Genomic DNA, 18,835 nt, shown 5'->3' on the forward strand with positions numbered 1-18,835 from the left:
TATTATGTTGAACTTGATGTTGGCCTAGCTACAGTTACAGTATTGCGTATTTTGGCACTCAATTCTAGGAAAGCTGTAAAAGCTACGGAGTAGGTTCAGTGCGGCCTCACAGCCATATTATCAGGGATAATAATAATCCTTGCATTTGATATAGCACCTTATCATGTCTTTGAGACGTCTCAAAGAGCTTCACAGAATACTGTAATGTGAATTGACTGTATATTTTGTGGATGAAATGCAACAGCGAATTGCTCTCAGCAGTGTCCCACAAACAGACGTGGATTGAAGTGACCAATGTATTTTTTTTAAGGAATTATTACCCCCGGAAAAACGATCCACCAATCGACTAACAACCAGGTTCCTACTTACTGCTAGGTAAACAGGCATATGGAGTAAGGAAACTTGCCCAACATTTTGCCTTGTCAGGAATCGAACCCAGCTCTCTCTCCCGCTTGCGAGGCGAATGCTCTAACCACTGAGCTGCAGGACTCCACAATGAGGGATGAGGGTTTTCTCTTGAAAATAAACTTTGTTATGGGTTTTTATGCAATAATAATAATAATCCTTGCATTTGATATAGCGCTTTTCACGTCGGGAGGACGTCCCAAAGCACTTCACAGAACACACTGTAAAGTGAATTGGCTGTATAGTTGTGGGCGAACGCGGCAGCCAATTGTGCACAGCAATGTCCCACAAACAGTTGTAGATTGAAAATGAACAATTGATTATTGTTTGTGGTTTTGGAGGGATTATTATTAGGCTCTGTGTGGAGTAAGGCAACTTGCCCAAGGTTTGGCCCTCTGCCTGGAATTGAACTCGGGTCTCTCACTTGCAAAGCGAGTGCTCTAACCACTGAGCTACAGCACTCCTTGGCCTGCAATTACCTGCTAAGTGAAGTGGATGTGAAGTGGTGGATCTTTGGTATTGTATTGTGCAAAGCGTCTCAGTGTTTGACATCTGTAGAGCAAACCAATCTTAGTGCGGCTCAGAAAACAGAATAAGGAAAATCAAGCAGAAAAACAACTTTAGAATGGGCCTAAAAGAACTTTAACAAATTCTCTCCATTTATCCTGTTCAGAGTTCATTGTCTCAGTCAGAGGAATTTGCTGCTACTTACCAACTGTTGCAGGAGCGTCTGTCTGCGGTCAAAGTACAGCTAATGGCAAACAGGAAATTACAGCCAAGTCTTGAAACCAAAAGACAGCAGGTTGAACAGCTTCAGGTAATCGTGAGTCAAATAAGACTATGATGCTGTTAGAGCTAGCCAATAAATCATCAATCTCTGCAAGATTTCTATGAGTGAAAGGGATTCTTTGAATTCCAGTGCAAACTTTCCAACTCAGCTCAATTGCTCAAGCTGTTCATTGTATAACAGAGTTTGCGTAAGTATCTCAATCCATTTGGCACAAGCACTCAAAAAAAATTTCCAACTTTTTTCCATAGATTTGCACTAACTTGGTTACATCAGAGCTGCTATTGTGAGTGTGATATGGGAGCACTCGTCTGGGATTCAAGTGAAATATTGGGATGTAGGGCAAGATGTAAGCTGCAACCTGGAAATGTTGGACAAAAATTTAGAGGGAGCTTTATTCTGTCTCTATTTTCTATAATCTAAGTGTCTTGGAACATCCTCCCGATATAAATACAAATTTGTATTGTAGTGCAATGTAATATGCATAGAATAGGGCAAACAGGGAGTGGGGATAAATGGGTCCTTCTCAGATTGGCAGGTTGTGACGAGTGGAGTGCCGCAAGGATCAGTGCTTGGGCCTCAGCTGTTTACAGTCTATATCAACAACTTAGATGAGGAAATAGAGCTTAATGTATCTAAATTCACAGATGATACAAAGCTCGGTGGGAAAGTAAGCTGTGAGGAGGACGCAAGGAGGATGCAGAGAGATATAGACAAGTTAAATGAAGAAGGTGGCAGATGAGTATAATCTAGGGAAGTGTGAAGTTATTCACCTAGGTAGAAAAGAAGAAAAGCAGATTATTATTATTTTCGAGAGTGGAGGGACGAGGTAGTGTTAGTATTCAGAGGGTTTTGGGTGTCCTTGTACACCAATCACAGAAAGATAGTATGCAAGTACAGCAAGCAATTAGATAGAAAGGCTAATAGCATGTTAGCGTTTGTTGCAAAGGGGTTAGAATACAAGAGTAGGGAAGTCTTGCTGCAATTGTATAAGGCATTGGTGAGGCCGCACCTAGAATATTGTCTGCAGTTTTGGTCTCCTTACCTAAGAAAGGATATACTCGCCTTAGAGGGGGTGCAACGTAGGTTCACTAAGTTGGTTCCTGGGATGAGGCGGTTGAGCTATGAGGAGAGGTTGAGTAGACTAAGCCTATATTCTCTAGAATATAGAAGAATTAAAGGTGATCTTATAGAAACCTATAAGATTCTTAAGGGTCTTGACAGGGTAGATAGTGTGAAACTGTTTCCCTTGGTTGGAGAATCTAAAACTAGGGCCATAGTCTCAGAATTAATGGTCAGCCTTTTAGAACTGAGTTGAGAAAAGATTTCTTCACTCAGAGGATAGTGAATTTATGGAATTCTTTCCCCAAAGGCTCAGTCCTTGAAGATATTCAAGATTGAGATCGATAGATTTTTAAAAAAAAACTAAAAGGATTAAGGGATATGGGGATAGGGCGGCTAAATGGAATTAGGTTAGAAGATCAGTCATGATCTTATTAAATGGTGGGGCAGGCTCGAGGGGCCGAATGGCCTACTCCTGCTCCTATTTGTTATGTTTTTATGCATGAAGAAACTTAGCTTATTTTTTCTTCATCACTTCCAGAACATTGTCTGCCTTCGCCACTAGCTCTCCCCAAGGCTGCAGAGACCACTTATCAAGTGCAGCCTTGACTATTCCCATCTTCTCCCTGCACATGCTACAGACTATCCATAGCTCTGCAGCACATGTCCTCACTTGCACAAGCCTATCACCTCCATCCTTGCTTGGCTCCACTAGCTCCCCATTCCCCAGCTGATCCTCACGTTCAAATTCCTCCATAGCCTTGTCCCACCCTCTCTGTGACCTTCTGCAAGTCTACCGATCTGGCTGCTCCTTTTGCTCAGCAAACACTGGCCTCTTCACGTCCCCTGCCCTATCTTCCCACCATCAGTGAGCAAGCTATCATCTCTGTAAAGTGCTTTCAGATGTCCCCAAAATGAAAGAAGCTATACAAATGTAAATGGCTTTGTAATTCAAATTGTAATTGCAAAGCTCATCCCTCCAACATCAGGCTCATTCTCACTACTCTCTGCTGAGGCCGGAAATCCTACTGAAACATTAACAGTAAAATATTGTGAAAGGCTGGATAATTATCAGATACATTCTCTAATTATAGTTAAACTCTCTGAACCTAAATTGTAACTACAAGGAGGACATTTTACACGCTCTTAGATGATTGTGCTGTAAAGATTATCAATTGTCTGTTTAGCAGCAGTCAGTAAATCTTTACCCAAGCAGAACGTTTGTTAGACAGGACAGATGAATCTATGAAATTATTACAATTTTAGTATCATTTTGCTCCAGTTACTTAGATCCAGTTGAAATCAGAGCTTGGTTATCTGTATTAAATGCATTCTAGTTTGAGAATAATTTAGCATGTATTTGTGTCTGGATTTTTTGTTACAGTTCATTAAGAGGGTTTTGTTGGAGGTTGAAGCTGAAGTAAATAATCTGCACACTTCATTGGCTTCAAGCCCATTTCGTTGCCAGATTCTTGCCACAAGCCGTTCATTAAGCAAATCTCTTCAGGTATGCTCAGTGTGTAAAGATAAGTCATCCCTTTGGTATCAGTTCATTCCCGGAATTACTTCACAAAACACACAAGTCACTGAACTTCACAGAAAAATCCTGGGAAGCACTTTGAGACGTCCTCCTGACATCACTTATTATGCATTGCTGCTTTGGCTCAATTTTGGTCCTTTATATTCTCCTAATTTTATCCTAATTCATAATTCAGACAATTTGTAATAAAGTGGATACAATGCAATTTACAACAACAGTTTGCATTTATATAGCGCCCGTCATGCGGAGGGTTCATAGTGATGGACTCTGACACTGAGCCACGGGGAGAGGTAGGGGGGAGTTGACCGTAAGAACAATCAGAACAGTTTACATTTATATTGTGCCTTTCAAGAGGGGAGGACATCTCAAAATGCTTAAATGTTTATCACATGGAGTTTGGCCAGATGTGTGGGAGGAAGATATAATAATAGATATCTCACAAAGGGAGGGTATCGCAGGAGTCACATATGTACTTCACAGCCCGGATGAAGGCTTTCAACCTTTATTATAACTTCACTTATAATGCCTTTCGCATAGAAAGAGCATCTCTAAGAACTTATAAATGGAGCAGGAAATGGTTGAAAAGATGTATTTCTAAGAGGGTCAGGCTGGGACAGGGTCAGGCTGGATAGAGCTGGTCTGGAGAATTGTAAATGTTGAATATTTAAGTTTAAAAGTTAAGATCTGTAGAGAAAGATTGTTTTTGCTGTTAGTTTGTTCAGGCTCACCTAAATACATAATAATAATGTTTCTGCAACTAACCAGTGCCTGAAAACTTTTGTTTTGTGATTTGCTTGTTTTTCAGACATCACTTGGAACAAGTGAGCAGATAGTGATGGAGCATCAGCTGTATCTCGAGAACCTCTCTATTCTCCAGCACTGGCTGCTGTGTATCCAGCGCAGACTGCAATCCCACAGTCACAGCAGCCAAGATCTGCAGTGGTGGAGCAGCGAAGCTGAGGTGTGGTTTATACAATAAAAATAGACCAGATTATTGTTTAATAACTTGCTAATACATGACTTGTTTAATAACTATATAAATGACCTGGACTTGGGTATACGGAGTACAATTTCCAGGTTTGCAGATGATACTAAGCGAGGAAAAGTAGTAAACATGAGGAGGATAATAGCAGGAGGACATAGACAGACTGGGAAAATGGGCAGACACGTGGCAGATGAAGTTTAATGTGAAAAAATGCAAAGTGCTGCATTTTGGGAGGAAGAATGAGGAGAAGCAATATAAGCTGATGGTACAATCTTAAAGGGGGTGAAGGGACAGAGAGACCTGGGGGTTCATATAGTAAATCTTTGAAGGTGGCAGGACAGGTAGATAAAGCTGCTTAAAAAAAAAGCATACAGGATACACGGCTTTATAAATAGGGGCATAGAATGCAACAGTCAGGAAGTTATGATGAACCTTTATATAAAACACTGGTTAGGCCTCAGCTCGAGACTGTGTTCAGTTCTGGGCCCCACACGTTAGGAAGGATGTCAAGGCATTGGAGAGGGTGCAAAGGAGATTGACCAGAATGGTACCAGGAATGAGGGACTTCAGTTATCAGGAGAGGCTCGAGAAGCTCGGATTATTCTCCTTGGAGCAGAGAAGGTTAAGAGGAGACTTGATAGAAGTTTTCAAAATGAGGCGATTCACTAGGGTGAACAAGGAGAAACTATTTCCACTGACGGGTGGGTCGGTAACCCGAGGGCACCGAGTTAAAGTAGTTGTTAAAAGAAATGGAATGTGAGGAGAAATGTTTTCATACAGTGAGTTGTTGGGATCTGGAATGCATTGCCTGAAAGGCTGGTGGAAGCCGATTCCATAAGAACTTTTAAGAGAGAAGTAGATAATTATTTGGGGAGGACAAGTTTCCAGGGCTATGAGGAGAGAGTGGGGGAGTAGGATTGATTTGGATGATCTTTTAAGAGAGCCAGCACAGACACAATGGGCTGAATGGCCTCGTTCTGTGCTGTATAATTATGTGATTCTAACTTGCTAACTTCTTCATAATTTTTAAGATCTAAGTATGATAGCAACACAGGTAAAGGTAGAATTGTTGTTCTCTGTGAAGTGAAAGTCTCCTGAATGTCCACACCTACAGAACGTGTCTATCCTGTTTCCCTGGAGCTTACAGTTATTACACTGGAGTTGGGAGGAGGAATGTCACCTACAATTAGAAGGAACAACAATAATAATTCTTGCATTTGATATCCCGTCTTAATTTTATCACGTCTTCGAGACGTCTCAAAGCGCTTCACAGAATATCCTGTAAAGTGAATTGACTGCATATTTTGTGGGCGAATGAGGCAGAGTAGGAGAGTCCACTGGGGTAGGAAAGGGAAACTCATTAACCTTGCTGGGGAGATTTGTTCAGACGGGTGTCAAGTATGCAGAAACTCATCACCTTTCTCAAGAATATCCATAATGGACAGAATTCCAAATCTGCCTTGTGTCTGGAATACACACTCAGAATAACTCCCCCTGCCTATCCAAATCCAGAGAGTATTAGGCACAAATTGGTAAGATCCAAGGTTTCAGAATCCCTGAGTTTGGGATTAACTTCTGGAGTTTAATCAGCTAAAACCTTGCCTCTGGCTCCCTCAAGAAAACGCCTCGGTTGCTTGTTCAAGCTTATTCGGCTTGACCCCAATTTGTCAGAGTACAAAGGGAGATTCAATACTTAATTCCTTGTTAAAAATGTCATCTTGGTGCCAGCTCACCCCAAGTAAAATAATCAACACATGATCACAGGATAAAGTGAGTTGAGTCGGGGTGAAAGAACTGTTGCTTATACCACGCCGAATTAGATGCTGGTTTTAGCTGTTAATTCATTTGAATTGCTCTTTAATCAGTTACTAACAGCAGAGCTTACAGAGAAGGAGATTCAGCTCCATCAGATTGAAGTCCAGGCAGAGACGGTTTTGAAAAATACCTCTCCTGATGGAAGAAAATATATTCAGGATGAAGTTGAACATCTGCAGAGAATGTGGACAGAACTGAACAAACACTTCAGGTATACTCTCTCTCCCTTCTCTCTCTCTCTTATTGTTTCCTTATTTTAATTCTCTCTCATTTTGTTTGTCTGGCACAATTCCAAATTGTTCATTTGTAGATCAAATAGGATTAGGATTTTAGTGCAGTTTCACTAAACCATTCCTAGAATGAAACTAGAACAGTCCAGCAGATTTTCTGCTGCCGCAACTGGCATCAATTACAGGACAACTTATTTTTTTAAGTTATATCAAAGCATTTAACAAATAGAAACCAGATACAATCAAAGAAATTGTAAAAAAAATTGTAAAGATGTTGTTTCCTAATGAAGGAAATTGTACATTTTTATTTCCATTCCACTCTTCCTGTTTTAGCGAGCAACACAACGAAGCTCACTGACAGCAGTAACACAAGAGACATGGAAACTTATGGAACAGGCTATAAATGATCTGGAAGGCCTCCTCCTGTTCCTGTTTTCCTATGGTTTCAGGTGACGAAAGGGAGATGAGGGTTTCGGCTGTGGCGGGGATAGGTCGTGGTGGAACTCTACTTTTCCTCTTCTACCCTCAACTCCATGACCCCTGATGTCCTGACAGCTGCCTGTCTGACATCAAGTCCTGGACGAGAGACAACTTTCTTCAGCTCAATGTGCACAAAACTGAGGCCCTCCTGATTGGCTCACTTCAGCGCCTTCACACCTCAGGCGCTGACAGCATCAGCATCCAATAATAATAATAATCCTTGAATTTGATATAGCGCTTTTCACGTCGGGAGGACGTCCCAAAGCGCTTCAGAGAATACACTGTAAAGTGAATTGACTGTATATTTGTGGGCGAACGCGGCAGCCAATTGCGCACAGCAATGTCCCACAAACAGTCGTAGATTGAAAATGACCAATTTTATTATTGTTTTTGGAGGCGTGTGGAGTAAGGAAACTTGCCCAAGGTTTGGCCCTGCCTGGAATTGAACTCAGATCTCTCGCTTGCAAAGCGAGTGCTCTAACCACTGAGCTTCAGGACTCCACGATGATCCAAGGCTGCACTCTCCACCTCTCAAAGCCAGCCAGGATCCTCGGCTTTCTGTTCAATCCTGAGCTGTCCTTTCTCCCTTATATCCGCGCCACAACTGGCACCGCCTTCCATCACCTCCGAAACATCGCCAGACTACGGCACTACCTCACCCCTCACGCGGCTGAAACACTGGTCCTTTCCTTTATCACCTCAAGGCTGGACTATGGGAACTCTCTCTTCGCCGGCCTTTCCGGCCCTCCCTCCACACTGCAGGTCATTTAGAACTCTGCAGCTCGTGTACTGTCCCGCACCAGGCTTCGCGACCACATCACTCCCACCCTCGCCCTCGCTCGCCTCCACTGGCTCCCCATCCTCCAGTGGATCAAATTCAAGATCCTCACCTCCAAGGCCATTCACGGCCTTGCTCCCTCCTACCTCTCCAACCTACTATCCCCCTACTTACCTGCCCGTACCCTCCATTCCTCTGGCTCCGGTCTGCTCCACATCCCCCGCCCCAACCATCGGTGGCCGGGCCTTCAGCCTCTCAGCCCCAAGGCTCTGGAACTCCATCCCCCAGTGCCTTTGTCTTGCTTCCTCCCTTTCCTCCTTCAAGGCCGGTCTCAAGACCTTTCTCTTTGACTGTGCCTTTAGCTCCCCTCTCGACTCTACCGCCTCCTCGCTCCCTCCTTCCCTCCCCTCACCCTGACCATTTCCCCCCAATGCTCGGGTCCTGACCCAACTGTACAGCGCTTTGGGACGTCCTCCAGACGTGAAAGGCGCTCTATAAATAAAATCTTGTTGTTATTGTTGAAGTAAGGGGTATTGTGGAGGAAAGCAGACTTGATAAAATCCCAGTTGGAAAGTTTAATTGTATCATCCTAGTGAAACCCTCCTCTGTACTCTTTCCATCTGTGCAATACCCTTTTTATAATGTGGAGACCAGAACTGGACAAAACCTCCAAATATAGTGCAAACAAAGTTTTGTACAAATTCAACATGGCCTCACTTCTCTGCTTTGTCCCTCTGGGTATAAAAAGTCCCAAATTTTATTGGCCTTATCTTTGCCTTTTCTACCCCTGTAGCTACTTTCAGTGATTTGTGGATCTGAATCCTAAGATCTCTTTGCTCCTCTGCTCTCAGGTTCCTTCCATCTAAACCAGGAAGGTCCAGCCTTTTGGCTGCCCTGGGCCGCATTCCCTATTAAGAAAGGTACATGGACCTCATCCAGCGTGGGCTAGCTGGCGGCCCGCGGGCCACATCTGGCCTGAGACTATTTCCAACATTCCAACCCACTCCCCCGCTGGTGAACATCCCAAGGCAGCGGTTGAGAGAGGGGGGGGGAGCCCAGAGGTGGGGGGGGGGGGGAGCCCAGAGGGGGGGAGCCCAGAGTGGGGGGGGGAGCCAGAGGGGGGGGGAGCCCCCGGAAATCGACTAACAACTGGGTTCCTACTTTACTGCTGGGTAAACAGAAGCGTGCGGAGTAAGGAAATCTGCCCAAGATTTCGCCCAGCCGGGAATCAATCGCAGGTCTCTCACTTGCGAGGCGAGTTCTCTAACCTTGTTGAGGGCTGGCCTATGGAAATCAGACTGGAGGGGCTGGAGTAGTGAGTGGAGGGAGATGTATGAGTGAAGTTTGGTGGGAACAGCACATTCCAGGACTTTAGAGATGGACAAATCAGGTGAAAGCCAATTCAACATGTTTATTTTACAAGAAGGTGCTATGTAAGTACTCGCTGTGGAGACTTTCATTGTCAAGTACTCACACATGTATGTCACTGTTTCTGCAGAGCTTCACATAACACCAATGTCACCAGAAGCACCTCTAAGGTGGGAGAAAAAGCCAGTGAGTTTGTCGTGAAGGTAAGTGAAAGTTCCTTCAATAATTCAATAAAACAAATTGAAAACCCGACATTGAGCAGAAAGAGAAAATTAAAGCAACAATTGTCAGTGAATCTTCATGGTGTCCCGAGCTCTGGGGTAAATCTAAAGTTTGTGGCTATTGAAAGTTGTGTCAAATAGGTGTTTCATGTGGTTTCTTGCGTCTTGTCTTCTTAGTAACCTACTTGCTTGAGGGTTGGAACTGAGAGTGAAAAGTTCTGAATTTGAACCCAGATGGGTCCTCTCACTCTTCAATCTTGGATAATAAAATGAGTTTTATGAATCCAACAAGAGAGGGAGGAGAGGTAAAAGGGAATAAACCTTGTGGATAATTGAACTGATTGTGAGGAGTTTACAGGGAGCTCCACAATAATCCAAGAAATTGTTGATGGATGGCAATCCCAGGAATCCTGGGATGGAATCCTGATCCCAAATGATAATAGTGCTTCCCAAATCCTGGGATTTATAGAGATCTATATTAGAAAAAACAGCAGCAAAGTCACTTTCTGTTTGCCATTACATTTTGTTTGTCTCTCTCGCGCTCTCTCTCTCTTGTCTGCCATCCACAACTACTGTACCGCCCCACACACACAAATGTCTCAGTAGTTTCTTTCTGTTGATTTTATGTTCATCTATTTCACTGTCTGTTTCATTTCTCACTTTCTGTCAATCTCCTGTCTGTCTCTCTCTCTCTGTAATTGATGTTCCTTCTCCCTCACTTATGTGTACCAATGACCCTCGTTCAGTTTCTTTGTAAATGTGCATCTATCTCTATCGCGTATGGATCTAGCTCTTCCCCCTTCATTTGTGCCATTAACTGTCTTTCAGTCCTTCTGGTTTATATCCCTCTCTCTCTCAGTATAATAATAATAATCCTTGCATTTGATATAGCGCTTTTCATGTTGGGAAGACGTCCCAAAGCGCTTCACAGAACACACTGTAAAGTGAATTAACTGTATATTGGTGGGCGAATGCGGCAGCCAATTGCGCACAGCAATGTCCCACAAACAGTCGTAGATTGAAAATGACCATTTTATTATTGTTTTGAGTTTTTGGAGGAATTATTATTAGGAGTATCTGGATGTGCCACTTTTTCTCTCTTGTCAATAAATCTGTCCATCATTAAGCCCCCCCTCTCCCTGTCTCAGTCGGTGTCTTGTTGTCAGGCCACTGTGCTGAAGTCGAGGGAAGTGAGTCAGTGACTGGCTGGGTGACATGTCGCTGCGCAGGGCAGTCAGAGTCAGTGTTCTTAGCTGAAGCGAGATTTAGCATCTTGGGATCCCAGGGTTTGGGGCAATAAAATCCCGACATCTTGGGATTCAGAAAAAGTACCAGGATTGCAATCCCTATTGATGGGTGACCAGCAGGATATTTTGTGTAACCTCGAGAACTACCAAGGAATCTCAGTAATTTCCGTGGCTGTTCAAATCGTCACAGTCTGTACTTCAGATACATGGAGACCTGAGTTTGGTCAGAAACAAAAAGGTTGGATTCTGTTTTCATGAGGAATGTGTGAAACATTGTGGCTTTGAGTGAGATTGTGGAATGTCATAAAGCATTGGCACATGTAAGAGAGGGAGAAAGAACGTCAATTACAGAGAGAGAGAGACAGACAGGAGATTGACAAAAACCCAGCTACATTGTGATCATCATTTCCATCGGTTAAAAAAGCATCCGGGATACACGGCTTTATAAATAGGGGCATACAATATAACAGTCAAGAAGTTATGAAGAGCCTTTATATAAACCACTGGTTAGGCCTCAGCTAGAGACTGTGTTCAGTTCTGGGCCCCACACGTTAGGAAGGATGCCAAGGCATTGGAGACGGTGCAAAGGAGTTGACCAGAATGGTACCAGGAATGAGGGACTTCAGTTATCAGGAGAGGCTCGAGAAGCTTGGATTATTCTCTTTGGAGCAGAGAAGGTTAAGAGGAGACTTGATAGAAGTTTTCAAAATGACGAGGGGATTCGATCGCGTGAACAAGAAGAAACTATTCCCACTGGTGGGTGGGTCGGTAACCCGAGGACACCCGAGTTAAAATAGTTGTTAAAAGAAACAGAGGGGAGGTGAGGAGAAATATTTTCACACAACCAGTTGTTGGGATCTGGAATCATTGCCTGAAAGGCTGGTGGAAGCTGATTCAATAACAACTTTTAAGAGAGAAGCAGATAATTAGTTAGGGAGGACAAGTTTGCAGAGCTATGGGGAGAGAGCAGGGGAGTGGGGTTGAATTGGAAGCTCTTTTCAAAGAGCTGACACAGAAACAATGGACTGAATAGCCTCCTTCTGTGCTGTATGATTCTATGAAGTCTTTAGGTTTCTCACAACATTACACAAATGGCTGGGCAGCCAAGCCCTGGGGGGATGACTGAAAGCACAGTCGAAGAGGTACGTTCTTGAGGTAGGGTGGAGGGAGGCAGGAGTGAGTTGGAGGGACTCTGGGATGGAGTTCCAAAGCTCAGCCACCAGTGGTGGAGTGGAAAAGGTGGGGAACATGAAGCTGAGCAGAGGGAGCAGCCAAGTGGTAAAGGGTTGTAGGAGACTGTCAACCTCGTCCCCTTCCTTGGGTTATAAGTTCGATGTTGAACAACAGATGTACTCAAAACATAGAGTATAGGAATCAAAGTTTATTACAAAGTATAGGTGATAGTCTACACAATTGTAAGGGTAACATCAGGATTCTCTGACTGTTCTGCTCCCACCATTCTAGAAAACGCCCTCCTGTACACGACACTAATTTACTAGAAAAACCTGAGAACCTAATGATCTCATCCCTTTAAGTTATGGAAGTTACTGTTGTCAATGTCTAGACTTTTTGCCATGGACATCTTTATCTCTCCTTTGAGCTTTGTTGTCAAGGATGTTAGTTTCTTTACTACAACAACAAATTAAATTTGTATAGCGCCTTTCACATCAGGAGGACATCCCTACATTTGATGTTAGCTTCTCGACCTTCACACTTTATGAAGTACTGTAGCTCAGTGGTTAGAGCACTCGCTTTGCAAGTGAGAGACCTGAGTTCAATTCCAGGCAGAGGGCGAAACCTTGGGCAAGTTTCCTTACTCCACACAGAGCCTAACAATAATCCCTCCAAAACCAAAACAATAATAAATTGGTCATTTTCAATCTACGACTGTTTATGGGACATTCCTGTGCGCAATTGGCTGCCGCGTTCGCCCACAAATATACAGTCAATTCACTTTACAGTGTGTTCTGTGAAGCGCTTTGGGACGTCCTCCCAACGTGAAAAGCGCTATATCAAATGCAAGGGTTATTATTATTATTACACATTCCTGTGGCAACAGATTCCTGCTGGTCACTAGAATGGTTCAATAATAGTAACATTATTAAATGTTCCCCACCCTTTCTGCTCCACCATTGGTGTGACCACTGTGTGGTCCTCTGGTTTTCTGTGTCTGTTACTGTGGTTAACTGTTGCAGTGCAGATGTGAGGCTATTATTACAATTATCTGTTTTGTATTCTCCAAGTTCAGCAATTCTTATTGCAAAAAAATTAATCAATTAAAAATAATCGTTGATATTATCTGACAAAAACCAGAAAAAGCAAGGAAGAAGGGGAGCTCCAGGGTGGCAGCCAGGTGCTGGGATCACACACCACACTCTCCCTTCTGCGTCAGAAGTTTGTGGGTGAACTCACATAGTCGATGCAGACTCTGCAATGAAGTGCTGGGAGGATGTTTGCTTGTTGGAAGTGGATGTTAAAGTTCAAAAAAGAGAAAGGAGTTTCTCTCTCTCTCCCAGGGTCCTGGCAAGCAATCCCCCAAATAAAACTGCTCATTCAATTCATGACTGTTTGTGGGTTGTTGCTGTAGGCAAATTTAGTTGCTGTGTTCACCAGACAGAGAATAGAGATGCTTGCTTTTTAGACAGCAATGCTGCATATACTTGTTAGTACTCGTTTCAAGGTTGGCATTTGCCGACTCTTAGATTGTTACACTGTTAATATCCCATTAACTTTCTGACAGGTGAAAGGCCAAGTTCGAAATGATTATCATCAGCTAAGAAAAATGTTTGAAGAGTGGTTGAAAACTGAAAATCGAAAGCTGATGAGATTTTTATCTGGCAACATTTCCCAGAGCACTAAAGAGATCAAAAGCAAAAAGCAAGGTCTGAAGGTAATTTGTCACACATCTAATGGAAAGTACGTTATTCAGCTGGTAATTCCAGCATTTTAAGTGTGGCTGAGGTATGAAATCTGTTGTTACTAGCATTGTAGGAATGAGAGTAACTTCTTTCTACTCATAAAGCAAGCATGCATCACTCAACCCCCTGTGTCTCTCCCATCACAGACACGCACACCTACCCACTCACAAACACACGTTTTACCCATTTTGCCTCTGCTAAACACCTCCAATCCTACATTATTCTGTCTAAATATTTAACGAAAAATAGTAATGGTAACCAGGCATCTTACAATCAGTGACTGCGGGCGTGAGTGGGTGTGCGCGGTGACTGCGGGCGCGGTGACTGCGGGCGCGGTGTGAAGTCGTTGATGTCTCTGAAACAATTGTGACATTTTTACAGAGTCTGCGATCTCGTGTCACTCAGGGTCAGAAGCTGTTTGAGCAGCTCATTGACGTGGCGCCAGTGTTTTCCAACACTGAGGATAAGCAGCTGGAGGATCTGCGGTACCGGTGGATGTTGTATAAATCCAAACTGTCCACAGCTGAAGCTTTCACGGTAAGCATTGCATTCAGTCTCATCTGCAACACAGAGGCTTCCCCATATCCTTCAGTCTGTGGTTGTAATGGGATTGCCTTCAGGAAAAGGGAGTTAGTTATGTTTTAGAAATTAATATAGAAGATTTTTAAAAGAATATAATAATCCTTGCCTTTGATCCAGCACCTTTCACATCGGCAGGAATTCACTTTACAAGATTTGCTGAAAAGTGCAGTGACTATTTTTGTAGGTGAAAGTAAGAGTATCTTATTTTGCCTACAAAGCATACAGTGAGTAAATCCTGTGAAGCGTTTGGGATGTCCTCCTGACCTCTCAAATGCAATGATTATTGTTATTTGTTGAGGGGGAGGGTTTGGCCAACCAGCTGTTTGACACGACACTTGCAGAAACTTATCACCTTATGATGCAAGTTTCCCCTGTGAGGGAATGGAATGTGGACACTCCCTGGAGGGGTGCCCTCTGCTTACCTGATTCTGGAGAGTATTAGGTGTAGGTTAGCGACCACCAAGGTTGAGAGTCCCCAGAGTGTGTGTTGAGGTATTTATAAAGCAAAACAGCTTGCCTGTCAAATACTGTCTTTGAAGCTTTCCGCTGCTTGTTCAGCTGGGATTGCCCCTAACTTTATAGCATTAATTTTCAGGGTTAACAGGATCTGAATTGGAAGAATCTCTGCCCCCAGTGACCATATACCCTCTGTGTCCTGGTGATGAGCCAGGCTGGCCTTGTCTGTCATCAACTGTGCTTGGGATTATTACAACCTGGCTCAGGAAGTGATTACTTCGCTCACCGTTGATGAATGATTCCATTGCCCAGCGATCACCTTAGACACCTAGCTTAACTCCTCCACTAGTTGGGGATAATCTCTGATATTCATGATTGTTGTGTAAATTAAAATATTCCACATAACCAGGAATGGGGAACCTTAGCCATGAGGACAGGCTGGAGAAGTTAGGACTTTTCCCATTAGAGCAGAGAAGGTTATGCGGGGACCTGATAGAGGTCTTCAAGATCATGAAAAGTTTCGACAGGCGAGATAAGGAAAAGTTGTTTCTGCTGGTAGGTGTGTCTGTGACCCGTGGTCACAGTCTTAAGATATTTACCAAAAGAAGCAGAGGGGAGGTTAGAAGAAATGTTTTCACTCAGCGAGTTGTTGGAATTTGGAATGATCTGCCTGAAAGGGCAGTGAAGTCCGATTCGATAACAGCTTTTAAGAGAGAACTGGACAGGTATCTGGGGAAGACCAGTTTGCAGGGTTATGGGGAGAAAGCTGGTGATTGGGGTTAGTGAAAGTGACGCTCTGTCAAACAGTCGCACAGACTCGATGGGCCGAATGGCCTCCTTCTGTGCCGTAACATTCTATGAATCTATGAAAATAACATAAACCAGGCACTGTTCTCAATACTGATAACTTGTTATTACAGATCTCTGGTGGCCAAACTGAAGTAACTGGATTCAGAAAGGTAGTAACGTCAATTCTGATTATGTTTTTGCTTATTCCTTCTCCTCCATCTTAGGTTTGAGGCCTTGAGTCAACATATCCATAGAGAGACAGTTGGGATGTGGAACGTTCTACCAAGTAACATGGTAGACGGACTCCATTGTGGTTCCAAGAGGAAAGTAGACAGTGAAAGTTAGAGGCTTGAATGAGATTGATGCAGATTCAATGGGCAAAATGGAATCCAGCTATATATATATTGTGTCAATAAAACTCTTTCTAATTGTTAGTGTCTTCTCCAGCTAACAGTCCCAGATTGTGTCTTTCCTGATTGTCACAGTCTCCTGTGCTGTCAACCTTCTAGGTCACCAAACCATCTTTCTCCCAGCATATATTGTTTCCTTGTAGCTTTACATTAACTTTCCGATTCTGTTTGGTTAACTTTACTGTCTTCTTCTTACCCACTAAGAAAATACATTCTATCATTTAACGGCAGGGTTAAACATTCCCCTATTGTGTAGGTCTACCTGGGCATTGGCTAAATCTCCAATGTGTGACATTACTCTTTGTTTATTGATTGTTGTAAATTATAGTAAGTTGTTAAAACAATTCTAAATTGTTTTTCCTCTTTTATATCGTCTCAACAGTTTGCACCGATTAATTTCCCTTCTCTGGCACACATTTCCTTACAAACAGATACAACCACCTGCCAAAAGTGGTCATGTCACCTTCCCCCAACATGATTGTTATATCCCAACCTGTCCTGGCATATCACTTCAGAATATACCAACTGTGAATCTACAGTTTTTAAAAACCTGTGCCTACAACAAGTGAGGCTGAGCACCTGCAATAAGCGAAACAACCGCAACAGTCAGTGCAATTCTATGGCTCCTTCGTGCATGGTAGCATCTCCCAGCGTTAAACTGCAGCCCTTGCCTCGAAACTGTTCGATTCCTCTCTGCCTGGCTCAGCACCAAGCTCTGAGATGCTGTCCTGCTATATAAATGGAAGTTATTGCTGTATACCTACAGTACAGGTTTTTATTTAATTACAAAGAAAGGTATAGTTTTGTGCAATTGCCTTTTGAAATTTTGAAATGCTTAACTTAAGTAACATTTATTCCTGTGAATCAGTTTTATTATTGAAGCCAATAAGCTTTCATGGTTTCTTTACCTTCTGTGTTCTGATGTTTTTTGCAGAAATCTTCTGGAGGAATGTGTCGCTACCTGTACCGAGCATGTTGTGCCGCACTCCCTCTCCAGCTCTTCCTGCTCTTCTTACTGCTTCTGGCTTTCTTGCTGCCGCTCATACAGGAACAAGACAGCTGCAGCTTAGTCAATAACTTTGCTCGCTCCTTCTACCTGATGCTGAGGTATCAAGGTCCACCTCCAACTTAGCTCAGCTTCCCAAAGACTGCTCTTTCACAGCTGATCTAGTCACTCGGTGCAATGCACAGGATCCCAAGTCGTACAACGTGGACCATTTTTTTTTGCATTTAGGATATTGGCAACAGTATCAGGGATTTCAGTCACAACTCAGGAACAGCCTGAAGCACAAAATCACCGCCAACACCAACATTCCTTCAGATTGCTGGAAAGTTTTTAAAATTGCCTTTTCAGAGCATTTCTTTAACTTCACTGTTCAGCCAACAGAGAGAATTTTAACTAATTAGAGTCTTCAAATTGTTCAAAAAAATTCAAATGTTTCATCTATTTTCAGGCTGTGATGTCTCAATGTCTGTCCGGAGGCCATGGAAATCAGTGGGTTTATACAATTAATTTGAAGTGCAGTTTTTCTGCACTAATAACTTCATACCAGAGGGTGAATATGTCACAGCCATTCTAAATTTACTTTAATCTGGAAATAAATGATATTATTTGAAGAGTTGGATCAGTGTTCCAATACAGGAATACTAATGTCACTTCTAATGCAGGAATAATTCATCAAACTTTACAGATTCTCTTTACTCATTATCTATAGGTTTTTGAATAGCAAAGGGATACTGGAGTGCTGGAATATTACATTAGGCACATGGCTTGCAGGAGGTCCTAGTATCTGCTATACACTGAGCGTGCCTCATACCTGTGTTGGTTGGGTGTCAAATAACTAACTCGTGACTATGGAAGGTAAGTAAGCAGGTCTGCTTGCAGCTGAACTGTCTGCCAATAGATTGTCAGAATCGAGTCAGTCCTCTGTGGAAGTCTCAGTAGTCCGGTTCCTGAGACACATGGATCTGCATTACTCCAGGGCACTACTGATGACAGATCAGCCAGCCTGTCTTGCCAATAGGACTTGGAAGGGCAGGTAGTCACTGAGAGCAGAGATTCTTCCCCCTTAGCTCCTATTAACTCTGCAAAGCCAAAGACTTAATGGGTCAGGAGTTTCTAGCTGGACTAGCAGTGGGTAAGCTGGCCAGACAGTGTTCTCAATGGCAAGCTATATAGATTTAGCTGGTTAGACTCCAGCAGTTACCCCAACACACACTCTGGACTCATAAGTCTGCCAACTTATGCTTAATACATTCTGGAATTATGTAAGCAGCCCCCCCCCCCCGAACCGAGTGTGAAATCCATTTGTATGTGAAACTGTCTGATTTAGATACTCGTGAACAGGATCATCCAATTGGCGGCTCATGGGCCACATCAGGCCCAGTGGGTGATTTCATCCATTCCGCCTTCCTGTGCCCACCCCCCCCCACACACACACAAAGAAAAGTCCTCTCATGGCAATGGTAGGAGCCAACGGTTGGGAGGACACAGCGAGTAAGGAGTAAGGGGGGGAGAGTGATTAAGGGAGAATGGGATAGATAGAGCATGCTCTGGAGATGGAGAGATTGAGATATGGGAAGAGAGAGTGAGAGAGACAGAGTGTGGGAGAGCGCATGCGAGAGAGTAATTCGGAGGAGTGGAGGGGAGTGATTGATCACCCTAGTCCTTGCTAGGCTCCACTGGCTCCCAATCACCGAACAGATCGATTACAAGATCCTCTCACTGGTCTTCAAATCCCTTCATGCCCTCGCACCTCCCT

At 43.4% G+C, this 18,835-nt stretch overlaps 1 protein-coding gene across 1 annotated transcript in view; it reads left to right on the forward strand.

Annotated features, from left to right (window-relative positions):
* Positions 1–18,027, forward strand: part of LOC121851876 (nesprin-3-like) — a gene marked incomplete at its 5' end in the record, with an annotated part of 31,630 nt that extends 13,603 nt beyond the window's left edge. Inside the window, 9 exons of the mRNA XM_042345958.1 lie at positions 1,079–1,222; positions 3,639–3,761; positions 4,600–4,755; positions 6,645–6,805; positions 9,581–9,653; positions 13,659–13,808; positions 14,218–14,373; positions 15,795–15,833; positions 17,008–18,027. Of these exons, the coding sequence (XP_042201892.1) occupies positions 1,079–1,222; positions 3,639–3,761; positions 4,600–4,755; positions 6,645–6,805; positions 9,581–9,653; positions 13,659–13,808; positions 14,218–14,373; positions 15,795–15,833; positions 17,008–17,205 (1,200 nt within the window). The remainder of the gene's footprint in view (positions 1–1,078; positions 1,223–3,638; positions 3,762–4,599; positions 4,756–6,644; positions 6,806–9,580; positions 9,654–13,658; positions 13,809–14,217; positions 14,374–15,794; positions 15,834–17,007) is intronic.
* Positions 18,028–18,835: the final 808 nt, after the last annotated feature.

The sequence above is a fragment of the Callorhinchus milii genome, unplaced genomic scaffold (assembly GCF_018977255.1).
Source record: "Callorhinchus milii isolate IMCB2004 unplaced genomic scaffold, IMCB_Cmil_1.0 Scaffold175, whole genome shotgun sequence".
Taxonomy (NCBI): Eukaryota; Metazoa; Chordata; class Chondrichthyes; order Chimaeriformes; family Callorhinchidae; genus Callorhinchus; species Callorhinchus milii.